Source organism: Rhinatrema bivittatum, chromosome 12 (genome assembly GCF_901001135.1).
Source record: "Rhinatrema bivittatum chromosome 12, aRhiBiv1.1, whole genome shotgun sequence".
NCBI classification, from domain to species: domain Eukaryota; kingdom Metazoa; phylum Chordata; class Amphibia; order Gymnophiona; family Rhinatrematidae; genus Rhinatrema; species Rhinatrema bivittatum.
In genome coordinates, this window is record NC_042626.1 from 7783017 (window position 1) to 7798078 (window position 15062).

Below are 15062 nucleotides of genomic sequence, written 5' to 3' on the forward strand. Positions count from 1 at the left end.
CTATCGTAGCAATTTTCAAAAGCCATTTACTCAAGTAAAGTGCACTTACGCGAGTAAAGCCTATGAACAATTCAATGGCAAATATTGTAGCAATTTTCAAAAGCCCACTTGCAAGGGTAAAGTGCATTCACACATGTAAAACCCAATTTTAAGTGTGCAAATGCTTCTGAAGATCAGGCCCCGGGTTTCCCATATGCATTCTCAATCCTAAATAATGAATGCTTTTGTCAGATGTGATTCACCCAGGTGATGAAGCCACGTTCCCTTGTGTCGGACAGTATGCACACAACATAAAAAGAATCTTCTTTTACAATGTCTTCCAGAGTCAGCTCTTCAAGTTGCCTTGCTTAAAAACACAGCAGGAAGTGCACAAAAAGAACAGCAGGTGAAAACAATGGCTCTGAACTGGCGATGAGATGGAGAAGTTTGGCAAATTGCAATTACATTATGAGGCCTAAAGGTGAGCTGCTTGGGGCTCCTATTTTTTTTTTTTTTTTTACAATGTATTGGCCTCTTACTCCAGGACCAGATCCATAGGCAGAACCTCAGTCTGGGCCCACTTTCTGGAGTGAATACTGAAAAAATAACTGCATTGGCGAGCTCAGTTCTACCGATACGTTAGGATTGCGGTACCACAGAGAATAAAGAGGCACCTCGAGTTAATGAGCTCTGAAAGTAATTTAGGTTCAAGCAGACGACGTTAAGGTATGGATGATAAAAAAAAAAAAAAGAGAGAGAGATTGCTGCTCTGAGTAAATGTTTGTTTTCTCTGTGGTTTCGAGCACAGCGCACCGAGAGGATATTTGCTCCCTTTCTAGCACCACTCCCAGCCTTGTGGAGCTCTGTGTGCTCTTTCAAATAGGCTCCGGCTGGAGGAAGAGGTCAGTTGAGGAACGGCACCTGGAAACCAGTTCCAACGGTGCAGAGAAATTCACTTTACATTTTCTATCTACAATTCATATTCTGGTGCAATCCACCCTCCAACTTAGCCAACTTCTCAAGTCCTCTGGATCAAAATTCTCCTTTAAGCCTGTAAAACTTTACACCCACACTGCTGTGTTGATATCAAATCCAGACTGTGTGTGATGGATGGAATTGTTCCCCGCTTTAGTGCAATTCTTGGAAATATCCTGCTTTTCTTCTGGCTTCCTGCATTTTTCCTTGCTGTGAGCACTTTGTGTATTTCCATAGAAAGGAAAGTAAAAGTTCCTTTCTGTTTTTTCCCCTTTCTTGCCCTCCTCGTTAGCTCCATCTCCTTCTCCTCAGCTGTAAGCCAGCAGGGTTTCTCTTTCAGAAGTTTATCCCTGTCTGGCCTCACACTCCGTAAGAACTTTTTGAAGATGTTAACCGTGAGAGAGAACTTCTTGTAGACCTCCTGAGATCTGCTGCTGGAGCTCAAGTTCTCATGTTTCTCCCCCTTTTTATCCAGTTCTGGCAAATCCAACCAGTTCCCCACTAAATCTGCAAAAATATTGTCTCCTAAGACGAGAGGCTGCCTGTTTCTGCTCTGAGACATTAATGATGATGTCCAGTCTTTACTTTCCTCAGACTTGCCATGCTCTTTGCATCTCGGCTTATGTCCCATTGTGCTGGCCTGCACATTCCTTACACCCTTATAAAACTGGTTCCCACAATCCAAACTTGTTGGATGGACTCTCCTGGATGGCCAACAGTCCGCCACAGTCAATGTGGATGTTGACCCATTCTCTGAAAGGTCCCCTTCATCGCAAATGGTCCTAAAAGATGGAATCCTATGTTGCCGGCTGCTGTCTAATGAAGAAACAAGGTGGGGCTGGTGGACGGGTTGAGACCCTTGCACTGTATGTGAAGAAGCTGGTAAGCTGCTTTCATCAAAAGTCCTCATTGCTGCTGACGGCTGCTCAAACTGTTCTTTGGACTCCCAGCTAGGCTTGGGCACTTCACTGGTGGTTCCTCTGTATGGATACTGGCCAAAGCCTGAAACTGGGTTGTGGCTAATGGAAATTTCCAATTGTTCCAGAGCTGTCTGGACCTGGAGGAGTTTCAGCTCTTGCAGGGCCCCCATCATACAGTTCATTTGCTCATGTAGGCCATCTCCAACTTCTTTCATGGACAACTGTTTGTGAGAAAAAGAGACCACATTAGTGCTAAGGAAAGAGCAGAAGGGGAAATCAAATTAGACAAATTAAAAATATTTCTTTTCATAATATAAAGTTTATGTGTGTAGGTAACACATTTTTCTGTTTCTTTTCGGAAACAAAGTGTTTGAAATTGTTTCTGTTCAACAAACAAATGGATCATGGAAATCTAATAAGCTGATTGATCACAAGACTTCGGAGTTCAACCAATCATAAATACAAGATGTAAAATCTTTGAGGGTGGAAACAAAACTGGAAAATCAATATTTAAAATTCAGTTAATAGAAATGTATTCTAGCTGTGTAAGGACGGCAGAAGCCAATATGTATACATCCAGGATCTAGTGCCATAATCAGTCACTCTTGACTTGCTTTGTTTATGGACTTGGCTGAAGATAGATGCAGTCCTGTGCTTTTTCCCTTATGGGTACAGATATGCAGACATCGGAGAAAAAGCGCAAATCCAAAAGCAAAACACGTCAAGCAGCACTGTCTGAATTTTCAAAAAAGCTCCTCACCCCATAAAACTGTTACTAGCAGTAAATTTTTATAAGTTCTCTTATGTCTTGGGGATAATTGCACAGTGCGGCAATTACTCCCTTAACAGACAAATGTGGATAACCTGCACAGCGCGGCAGATAGAAGCTTGCTCGGCAGTCTGCCATCATTACTATGTTACAATATCTCTTCATCAATCACTTATTTTCATCAATATAGAAATTATCTTCACAACATGATCCTCCAAATGTGTTCACGGTTTGTTATGGCCTCCATATTCTTTTTCCATTCCCTTTCTCTCAAGGTGGGAGTAGGGGAGAAAGTCCAGCTTGAGTTACAAAGCAGGGATAAAAAAGGCAAGTGACCAGTGAGCCTCAAAAGCTGACCATGACTATGACTTTGACCTTTCTGTGGAATGGCTCAGAATAGCTGACCACTTCATTTGCAAAGGTTCGCATTGTGCTTGCACTTTCACTATCGTACCAAAGACAACTCAAACCCCCTTATCTCACATCTTTCCTGCCTGCAATATATAAAGTTCACCTCAAACGCCCATCTTATCAATCAGTTCTAATCCAGACATCTCAAACTCTTGTGTTAAAGGACAACAGAGAGATTGCTTTCAGGACATTTTCAATTAATATTCATGAGATTCATCTCTGATTTAAATTCAATTTACTTTTAGATTACTCTGAAACTAGTCCTGTTTGTGACCCTGAACGGCCAGAGTAAGGGACTATCGTCCATAGAAACAAGGCTATTAAGGACCTGCATCTTAACTTTGCTTAAGGAGCAATAATTAAACTGTCCAGGCAGGGGGTACGTCCATGGGCCTGTGAGCACATTTTAAAAGGGAAACTCCCTATGGCTAACACCAGTACCTGCAGACTCTGCACAGTTGGGGATTTCAAAATGAAATGCTTACGGGTTGTCTGCTGGCTCTATTCCACCCCCCCCCCCCCCCTCAGCTCCTTCATCTTTGTGACATATCAGCGTTTTAATCATTTGTGCAGGTACAGAATGAAATTGCCACCAGCAGTTAGGAAATATAAGTTGGGACAATGACGGTGTTCCATTGCTCATGGAAATGATCATTTATCATGTAACACGCACACATACATGCTATCAGCAGTAACTTTTTAACCATTTGGACCTTTGTGGTCTCAAAAGCTCAAAAGAACTTGAGAGGTAACATACTAAGTTTGAGCAATGGCCAATCCCAGATGACTTGGAAGCACCTAGAAGATCCTAATGGGGAGCTGTATTCCCGTTTTCTCATGTACCACAACATTTTTGGGTAGTTCTTCCACATCGGTCTAAGAAAACATCTTACACTGCTGTGCTGGAAGCACGTTCGTCTTGAAGGCATAAAACTGGAGAAGTAAAACTATCCCCCTTACCTCCAAAGATTTCCAGGACTGCTCCTAATCCTAAACTATTTTTTGGCTTTTAATGGAACCCCTTTTACAATGTTATCTCCCTAGAAACTTTTAAGCAAGCAGAGTTGTCACTGAACTCTTCCAGGCGCATCCTTTGTATCCAAGCAGCAGTGAATGCCAACTGCCCGGTAATACGTAGCGACTGTGCAGCGCAGAGAGTCGGCAGATGCAGACTGGCTGTGCCTTTCCCTTCATTGATTCAACTAACTCCCCTAAAAAGAACGCTACCGTCGTAATGCTCGTCTTACGTGGCAGGGAAATCTGTTAGGAAATAAGATTTCAGCAGAATACACTGCTCTACTCTTTCCACCCACAAAGCAAGTGACAGGAGCTCTGAATAAAGCTGCTGGCCCTCACAGTCCCCTGGAGCCACCAAAATGTCAGAGATTGTATTTATGGGAGGTGATTCTGGAGGGATGACCTGGAACCAGATCTTTGAAGCTATCCTTTTGTGCATCGCACCTGACAGATGTTCCCATCCCCCCTTCCCATTCTGGGTCTGATTCATTCTGAAAGGAAGATGCTGAGTATTCAAGCCCAAATGCCTACAGGAAAAGTGCTTAGCACATCTGGCCTGCGGGAAGGTCCTCTTTTGACTTTACCACCTCTGTAAATGTTGGAACTTTGTGAGAACTAGCGCAGACCTGGATTTGGAAGAAGCTGATGGAGGGAGGGAGGGAGTGCTTTGGACTGAATGAATTATTTCCACTGAGCTGAACACCTTTTGCCGACCCCTAAGGAGGAATATTTTCAAATATATTCTGTGATTCCTGACATGTTCAACGTGGAGTACAAATGCACATTCAGAATAAATCATAACAAACAATAAAAACAGCTAAAATAAGCTAATACAACAAACCATGAGTACATAATAATAATCAAGCAAGGCACTTTTCAGAGCACCTTGGTTTTGCCCTTCAACATTTAATAACCTTGATCTGCAAGGGCTTGGGCAAATAAAACTACTTTTGCTCTTTTACGCAATTTCAAATAATCTCCTTCCCTACCGATCTCGATAGGCAACCGATTCCAACGCGTTTTTCACGCAGGTTCTGAAGCCCATTTTGCCATTTCTACTCTGCTTGTAAGGGTTTGATCCTACCCCAAGCAGCCCCTTCCCCCCTCCCATCAGTTCACAAGACCAAAGCAAGGAGGGGGAGAGGCCTGCAGCTCAGATAATGAGCAGATGACACCCCTCCCCCCCCCCCCCCCCCAAAGCTTCCAGCTAGGAAAAAGCTAGGAAGCTCTTTTTTAAGCATTTAATTGTGATAATTAGAAGGAAAACAGCTGTCAGTCCCGATGCCTGATGGTAGGAAATCATTCTTGTCCTGGCCACGGGAAAGGAAACAGGAAGCGAGGGAGCAGTGGCAGCTGTTCTGCGCAAAGCGAAGTTCATGCTGGTGAAAGTGTCCTTGGAGGAGTGGATGACATCTGCCCGAATCCAAACACAACAATTTGCAAGTGCAGCTGCAGGGGTGCCAGCCAGTGCCGGAGCTAATTCTCACGTTTCTGGTTTTTAATTCCTTACAAAAAATCCACACACACACCCCACACCCCCCCCCCCCCCCCCCCCCCCACACACACACACACTTTGTTCTTCAGCAATAAACCTTAAACAGGAGTGGGAGATCTCTCTTCCGTTTATGAGACAGTGCGGCTCTGTGGTTCTTTACAGAATCCTTCCTGGAAAATCAACAAACCCCCCCCCCCCCCAAAAAAAAATAAATATTATTGGCAGGCTGGCAAAGGGAATGAATTGAATTGTAGAGCTGCTGGAAGGCTGAGAAATGGGTTTCCTCACTTGGTACTTTCTAGCACACGGCTCAGAACTGCGTTGTTATTTACCGTAGGTCAAAGGTCGTTCCACGCGGCCACCTTTAACGAGGGCCTTCCTCTGCTCTTGCCCTGAATGCTCTGAGAAGGCTCGCGCATCAGCAGAAGGTTGGGCTTGCTTTGGATTCACTGACACGCAAACACCAATGAGAGAGGCCGATCCAGTGGCACAAGGACAGGGCCGGGGGTGGGCGTGCAGCTCTCTGGGCCGGCCAGGGCTGGGGAAGTGGCGGAGGGCCGCGCTCCCAGCCCCTCGGGAGGAGGGAGCTCCAGTCGTTGTGCAATGGCGGTGGCCGGATTTTGAGCCCATGATACAGGGCTCTGGACGTGGAGCCCTGGTATGTGGCCTCTGACCCAAGGCCATCTCTGCAGAGCCTGAGCTTAGTGAGTAGGGAGAGGATAGATTTCTGGGCTCGTGGTGCCGGATCCCACCCCAATTCTGCCTGAGCTGAAGGCCTGAAGGAGCAGGAGGAAAAAACTAAAATAAAATAAAGCCAATGTGTGTCCACACATGAGTGACTGTGCAATGCTGGAAAAACAGGCAGGATGGTGCGAGGTCAGCAGTCCACCACCTGTCGGGGCAGTCATTCACTCTTTTGCTGCCTCATTTCAGAGACTTAAGGCGCTGAACATAGACAGATGCATAGATTATACATTAAGTCTCCGGCTCGCCTTCAAAGTCTTGAAAAATCTGCTTCTTAGCAGGGCTGGATTTGGGCACAGGCAACACAGGCCTTGGGCACCAAATTCCCAAAAACTCGGCTTCCCCCCTGCCGCTCTCTGATTCCAGGGGAAGGAGAAGGGGAGAAGCCCTTAGCCTTCGATGGAGAGACATTTCACTGAAGTCTTCTCCAAAGTGATTGTGACGTCGGCGGCAGATTCCCTCCGCATTAAACCAGTCCAAGAAAGCCCCACCCTTCACCTAATCAGACCCTGGGAAATAAACCTTTGTACGCTCCTGGCACTGCCAAACGCGCTCACCCAGCTTTGCTTGCCTTATTTAGAGCAAGATAAAATTCGCTTTTCAAATAACTTGCACTGCTTCTTATATCCTTCACATTTAAACCAAATACTTTGTAGGTTTCAGGACAAAGAAATAAGCGTCAACAAAGGCTGTAGGTGAGGCCTTTTTATTGAACTAATACTTTGCGGACTGGTTTTCAAGAGCTCTGCTGCCTTCATCAGGTCAAAGCAAAAGGAGCCGGTTGGTAGAAAGAGAGAATTCATTGATGAGAGAATGAGTTTCACTCGGTGCTGGCGGGAGACTGCTCTGCCTTTTATCCTGTCAGAGTTGGATAAAAAGGACTGCCAATGTTTGCAGGTCTTTGCTTGTCCTCTGCAGGCTGGTGGCTCCGGTTCTGCATGTCCAGATGGTGGACCCGGGCTCTGGGACCTCTGCAATAGATCCCGAAAACATTTCCTTGTACCCTTTTCTGAGTGCACCAGTGATCTAAGGGCCAAACCTGTCTAAACCAATATTTGCAGGATCCTTGCTGACTACGCTGGAACCGTGAAAGGTCCCTCGGGCATTGCTAGCAAGCTTTGCTGTCTTGGCTGTTTTGTGTGATATTCCTGTTAGGGATGTGAATCGTTTTAGGACGATTAAAATTATCGTCCGATAATTTTAATATCGTCTTAAACCGTTATGGAACACAATACAATACAGATTCTAACGATTTATCGTTATAAATCGTTAGAATCGTGAGCCGGCACACTAAAACCCCCTAAAACCCACCCCCGACCCTTTAAATTAAATCCCCCACCCTCCCGAACCCCCCCCAAATAACTTAAATAACCTGCGGGTCCAGCGGCGGTCCGGAACGGCAGCGGTCCGGAACGGGCTCCTGCATCTTGTCGTCTTCGGCCGGCGCCATTTTCCAAAATGGCGCCGAAAAATGGCGGCGGCCATAGACGAAAAAGATTGGACGGCAGGAGGTCCTTCCGGACCCCCGCTGGACTTTTGGCAAGTCTCGTGGGGGTCAGGAGGCCCCCCACAAGCTGGCCAAAAGTTCCTGGAGGTCCAGCGGGGGTCAGGGAGCGATTTCCCGCCGCGAATCGTTTTCGTACAGAAAATGGCGCCGGCCATACGCGTATGGCCGGCGCCATTTTCCGTACGGAAAATGGCGCCGGCAGGAGATCGACTGCAGGAGGTCGTTCAGCGAGGCGCCGGAACCCTCGCTGAACGACCTCCTGCAGTCGATCTCCTGCCGGCGCCATTTTCCGTACGGAAAATGGCGCCGGCCATACGCGTATGGCCGGCGCCATTTTCCGTACGAAAACGATTCGCGGCGGGAAATCGCTCCCTGACCCCCGCTGGACCTCCAGGAACTTTTGGCCAGCTTGTGGGGGGCCTCCTGACCCCCACGAGACTTGCCAAAAGTCCAGCGGGGGTCCGGAAGGACCTCCTGCCGTCCAATCTTTTTCGTCTATGGCCGCCGCCATTTTTCAGCGCCATTTTGGAAAATGGCGCCGGCCGAAGACGACAAGATGCAGGAGCAGGAGCCCGTTCCGGACCGCTGCCGTTCCGGACCGCCGCTGGACCCGCAGGTTATTTAAGTTATTTGGGGGTGGGGGATTTAATTTAAAGGGTCGGGGGTGGGTTTTAGGGGGTTTTAATGTGCCGGTTTTTCGATTTTTTGATTTTTTAACGATTTTCACGATATTTTACCCCCCCAAACGGCAACAATACGATTCCCTCCCCCTCCCAGCCGAAATCGATCGTTAAGACGATCGAGGACACGATTCACATCCCTAATTCCTGTTGGTTTTGGAAGCAAGAAACCAATTCTGCATACCTCTTTGGGAAGCATTTTGTTGCGAACATTTACATTAAACTTAATAATGAAATTCAAAAGCCAAATGAAATAAAACGAGCAGACCTGCATGCAAAATTTGAAGTGAAGAAGAAAATGTCAGTTTGTGATAGGGAGGGAGACCTTGGGTTTGTCCATCTGCAACTGCCCATGATTTGTGGGAGAGTGGGCACCTTGGTCTCTCAACATAGGAACATAGACCATGATGGCTGGTATAGATTACAACAACCACAAGGTCCAGCTCTACCAAGGGTTTTCCCCACCCTGGGAATAGAATCAGGCCCATAGTCTGATTCACAGACCCTGTCAGAAAGCAATTGGTGAAGACGGAGGAGTTTGGTGGTGGGGATGCGAGGGGCCTGGCAGGGTGGGTGGAATTGTAGTAGGAAGGTAAAATGGGTTGACTAGGTGGACTTTGCCGTCTTCATCCGCCTTCACCCAGCTATGGTCCGTGTTTCAAGCTCTGCTCAGGAATGTCGATTCCTCGCCCATGCTACCTTGGAAACCCTTACTGGTTTGCTTCCACCATCTCTGTCCCCCAGAAAGGTTGTATTAGGGAAGGGCCTTTTTCAAAGCCATTTCCATGGGTAAAGCAGTGCTTAAGCTTCAGAGATGGCCTTTTACGAACGGCCTGCCCAATATGTGGAGAAACTTATGTGCGTATGTCCTGTATGCAAGAACTTTACCTGCAGGGAGCAGCGGCATTCTCAGGGGGAAGGGTATTTTCCTGCATACAAATCAGCAGGTGCAGTTGTGTGCAGACAGTTTAGGAGGGTGCATACGTTGCCTTTGAAAGCTGGTGTAAAGGATGTGGGTAATTGCCTTACAATCTGTATGGGCTGTTATAAAATGACCCCACAATGTTTGGCTCCAGACCATCCTCTACCAGTCCTGGTTTTGCCCTATTTGTCTATGCAACCGTGAGGAAAGCATGTGGCGCTCCAAGTTCATGGATCGACCTTTCACTGGTGACCTCTGGAGACATCCTAAGGAAGTCTGCTGTGTGTGCTGGTTGCACCCTTCATTGGACTGATATAAGAATTCTCCAAAGACAACGTTGTGCCTAAGCTTTTCAGATCACAGAGGTGAAAGAATTCTCTTTTCTCCAGGAAATAATGCAGCTATTAGAAGTCTGGATTTGAATTAGGAAGGATTTACTATAATTACACTGAAAATGAAAATGTCAACCTTAAATAACCGGGATAAGCAAACTGGCATCAGCACAGGTTTATGCCATACCTTAAGCTACCCCTCTGTAAATCTGGGCTGCCTGCCAAGTCCTTTTTGTCCCCTAAGCAGATCTGCACAAAGCCAACCTCAGGCTTCAGACGACGGGATTGGGTTTAAGTTTCCCCGTGCTGGGCTGGGTGTGCTCAGTAGGCCACCAGCCAAAGAAGTCTCTACAGCTGAAGACTGACCCTCCATTTTCTCTTGTGTAAAATGTAAATCAGGATATTATTATAATTCAAACCAACAGTGCAGCATTGAACCCATAATTAAACAAAGACACAGGGGGCTGATTGTTCTCACTAGGTGGCACAAGGAAACCTGTCTTTTATTGTTCTTTTTTGGGGGGGGGGGGGTTGGCTCAATCAACACTGGTTGTGTGACATCAATATGCAGGAGTGTTGACCTTGGTGGTAATGAAGTAAGTGATGAAGAGTATGGGGTCAGGGGATTCAATTCCCACCCACCACTAAGCCCAGACTGTCCCAGCTGTTCATTAAATTGCCTGTCATCCTTTAAGGGGAAGTTCATTTATTATAGATTCATGATACTGGATACTCCATGTCTGAATGGCTGTGGTGCAGGGGAGATGTAAACATCAGATCTGTGAAATAAAAGCCTCTGCTAGATTGGGGTGTTGGCTAGAGCTGCCATCTCTAATTTCCATTGTTAAAGAGGATCATTTCCTGACAAGCATGTAGACTAGTACTATGGAAACATACTTCTAGCTTGGGTTTGAAGCTTTGATGATAGCATTACTATGCACAAGTTTCCACCGTGTGTTAATTCAGGCATTTCTATGTACACAATAGCTGGTCAGAAGTAGCAACAAACCACATAGCCAAAGTCTAGAGATGTGGCCTGCAGAGTAGGCAAACACTGGGTATGCGAGACAATTTCTGAGGTTTGCAGATAAAGACCACCAGACCCTTCTGATCTGCTAGCTGTTTGCCCTTCCTGTTGCAATACCGCAGACCCTGCTTGATCTCGGTGTCCTGCCAGTGAGGAATCCCTCTCTGTCCCTGTTCTATGCTCTCTTGTTTGTTTTTTGTCTCCACCACCACCTACAAAAATCTTAAACTGTTCTGGATAAAGGGGACATCTGGTTCTGCTTCTCACTAAGTTGTCACTCCTAAGCCAGGATTTGCCTGTTCAGGAAAAGTTATTACTGTCAAATGTTTTACTTCTGGCCATGAGTAGCACTTCACAGCTTCCTATAGCTACTTGTGCACATTTATTTTATTTATTTAAAGTTTTTTATATACCGCCGCTCATCAAAGATATCACGTCGGTGTACAATGAACAGGAACTTACGCCGGAGCGTTATACATTTAACAGGGTTAAATAAACATTATACATATAACAAAAGTAAGAATATATATATTTAAACATAAAACAAGTAGAATCTTTTAAAACCGAACTATCATTTAGGTTTAACTGAGCTGAGTTAAACAGGACTGGAAAGTAAAGGGATATTAGGAAATTAGGTATGAGAGTAGGGACAGGTTAGGAGGGGTTGGAATTATAAATTAGGGGTGATAAGAGAGGGAAGAAAGCGCTTAAGGTGCATTTAAGAGCAAATGTATGGAATGGTATTTACAGTAAGGGCATAAAAAGGGGAACTTAGATATAGTGTAGAGAAAGGGGGTGTTGGGTAAATAAGGCAGGGCATATAAAGGGAAGAACGACATATATATTTCAGGTATAGGCATGTGTAAATAACCATGTCTTGAGTTTTTGCTTGAAGGTTTTGGAAGATGGCTCAAGGCGCAGTTCAGTGGGCAAGGTATTCCATAACAATGGGCCAGAAAAGGAAAGCGCTCGTGCTTTGGTGGAGGCATGGTTATATAGTTTGGGTGAGGGGGTCTGTAATGTGGCGAGGTATTGATTTCTAGTTGGTTTAATAGAAGTTTGAAATTGCAGTGAATTATTAAACCATTTCATTTCAGGATTGTGGAGGGCTTTATGGATCAGTGTTAATGTCTTGTACTGTATGCGAGATTGAATGGGGAGCCAGTGAAGGTCCTTCAAAACTGGCGTAATATGTTCCTTTGAATTTGTGTTGGTAAGGATACGGGCTGCAGTGTTTTGCAGAATTTGTAAGGGGCGGATGGCATTTTTAGGTAGGCCTAGGAGGAGTGAATTGCAATAATCTGTTTTGGAAAACAACATGGCTTGTAAAACTGTGAAGATCCCACTCACAGGCTCTCTACGATGGATGTAAACTCCTCACAATATCAATTTACTTGTTCAATGTTCTGCTGCTTCCAGTTTGGGTCTTAAACTTAGGCTCCTTCTCCCTTTTTCCTAATACATTTTTGGAATAAAAGGTGGGAACTTTGTATTAAAGCCCCACCCCTCTTCATAACCAGCGGTGAGGATCCTTACAAAGCTTGAAGTCCAGATAGGAGAGGGGGCCTGGGTGTTGGATTTATTAACCAAAAGGGTAGTTGATGAGGCCTGGAATGGCGGTGCTAGAGGCTGCACTGTAACGGAGAGGTCAGTGATAGGATCAGGACTTTTGGGAGAGGGCCTGGTGTTGGTTTAACTACAGGAATATAAATGGTCATCTGCCCAAAGTGCCAGAGAACAAGAGGAAGACAACCAGAGGCAGACTACATGTGCCACTGGTCTGTTTGCTATTATGAGGAGTTTTCAGAAGATTTACACATTTCTCCACTGATGTTATGAGTTATGCATGCTGGGAAATGTATTGCATACAGAAATGATATTAAAATCAGTGTGTGAGGTTTCAGCTGTCCAAGGAGTGGTCTAAAATCTATCTATCTATCTATATATATCTAATATATTCATGACCAAACTTTTAATTAACACCTCTAATTCCTACTCTTAATCAGTGCCAGCAAAAAAAAATCCTACAATACCCTCCTATTAGCAACATCTTCTGGCCAGGAACAAGTCTGGGCATGATTTTGAAATGAAGGCTGAAGCCTGTCCTGCAATCGCTTGTATCACAGTGAATTCGGCTTTGTATAGGAAGAAAACCCACCAGAACCTTTCACTCACATGCACCATACGAAAGAGGTCAAAGATTAGGGATGGGAGTGAGCCGGAAGGCTCAAAGGCAGCAGCAGGTTGGATTTCTGAGTCCACTTTCTGCTCCCCAGAGGCCACTGGGGCTGGACTTGACCCAGAGTCAGCATTCACAGCCCCGGATGGGGGAGACTCAAGTTGCACATGGACCGGGCTGCAGAGGGAGCTGTGGCTTGTGGCCACTGTTACTGTGAGAGCTTTTGTGTGCAGGGGGGAGGGGAGATTGGACCCTCCCATCGCTGTGCATGAGCACTCATGGGGCTATAGCTTTAATTGGGAGACTGGCTCTGGAGCGGGAGGAAAGATGGAAGAATTCTGCATTTTCCACTTTATCATTGCCAACTTTTCAGAAGCATTTTATCTTTTGGGTTTTTTTGTAATATATTCTTTTCCCGGCCAGATAGGGCTGAATCTATTTTTTTGTGCTGCCACTGAGTATTAAACATCTTCTGTAAAAATAAAAGCTATTTTTAACCTTTGGTTGCTCAGAGCAGGATCGAGAGAACCACTTTTCTCTTTGTTGTCATCATAATAGGAAGCTTGGAGTCAGAAGCGCTAGCCAGCCTGCCCCTGACCCTTCGACCTCTGCGTCCCATCCCTGCACCCAGCACCCTGTCTGGGGAGACATTGCCTCTCTGATGGGGTTAAGCCAGCTTTCACCCAGGAAGGACTGCAGAGCCCCTGTTGCGCTGCCTGCTTGGGTTCACAGGAGAGCAGTCCGCCCTGATCCCTCGCCGGGAGGCAGGGTCACTCCTGGGAGAGACTTTTTCCAACCTGGATTACAGACAACCCTGAGAGTCCAGCAGCAGTCGGGAGCCCTGGATCTGTGCATGAGGTGGCTCACACCGAGGGCTGGCGTAATAAGGGGGCGATCGGACCAGGAAGAGGGATCGGCAATCAGGCTGTTAAGGAAGAGATGTCCTTAATAGACAGTGTCTGGACTCTGTGCTTGTGAGTGGACAGCAAGCGAAGTGGTCTGGGGTACATAATACCCAGTCCCAAGCCAGAAAAAGAGCCCAAATGCTTTTGCTATGCCCAAGGCAATTGGAAAACGTTTCTTTTTCTTGGTAACTAAAGAGGGAGCGACGGCTCCCGTGTACAGAAATAGCTTCTGGGGTAGGAGACCGAGCATGAAAGCAGCTTGCTCAGGCTCCTTCTCCCACCGGGGCCGAACGTGCCCTCGCCTCCCCCTACCCTGGGTCCGGGGGTGACAGGGGACATGCACTCAGGTCACCTACCAGCTCTTGCTTCAGGCGCCGGAGGTAGTGGTCCATGCTCCCGAGCCCTCCAGATGTGCAGGGCTGAGCAGATGCGGGCGCCTCCGGAATCGATGCGGGCTCCAGGCTGAGCGCTAGCAGCAGGGGGACCTCATCTCTCCTGCCTTCCCTGCCGGGCTCCCCTCCTCCTCCTCCTCCCTGGCTTGCTTCGCCTTTTAGCAGGGGATCAGGTTTCTGCCCCCGCCCGCTGTCTGCCAGAGACTCCCCCTTCTCTGACGAGCAACCAGGATGGCCATTGGTTTCCCAGCTGTCACCGGCGCTTCACTTCTTATTTTCCAAGGCACGAAAACAGAACGCGCATTTTATTATCAAGGCAGGAAAAAGTCAGGCTAAATGGCTTTAAAGTCAATCGTTCCCCTTACTTTTTTTTCTTTTTTTTTTTAATAAAGTTGTTTATTTATTTAATTACATTTTATGTTCACTTTGCAAAAATTGCACAAACAGACTGCGAGCAATAGGCGAACATCTCCATGAAATAATAAACTGTGCATAGGGAGTCGGTTCAGAACCATATTTTAAATAACGTAACATATCGTATCCATTAGACAAGAACTAAAATCTGTCAGCCTGGAAAATGAGGCAAGTAAAGTCTCCAATAATAGTAAATCCTTGTCAGTCTGTCCAGCGATGGAGACCCAAGTGCCATGTGATGGCGGAAGTTACTGCTTTGGCAGCCCGATGCTCCTCCTATGACGATAATGAGGCACCCAGCCCAGCCCTGGCCTCACCTCTGGCCACCTGGCCACATGTCCGGCAATCTCATCGGCCCTCATTCTTTCGGAAGAGGTTGAGAAGGATTGAGCAT

At 46.4% G+C, this 15062-nt stretch overlaps 1 protein-coding gene across 1 annotated transcript; it reads right to left on the reverse strand.

Moving 5' to 3' along the window:
* Window positions 1-469: 469 nt before the first annotated feature.
* INKA2 (inka box actin regulator 2) lies at window positions 470-14374 on the reverse strand. Its single transcript, XM_029573792.1, is given in 3 exon segments — window positions 470-1207; window positions 1210-2095; window positions 14219-14374. Coding segments are annotated over 3 exon segments (1089 nt in total). The 5' UTR covers window positions 14255-14374; the 3' UTR covers window positions 470-1040.
* Between the last annotated feature and the right edge of the window lie 688 nt (window positions 14375-15062).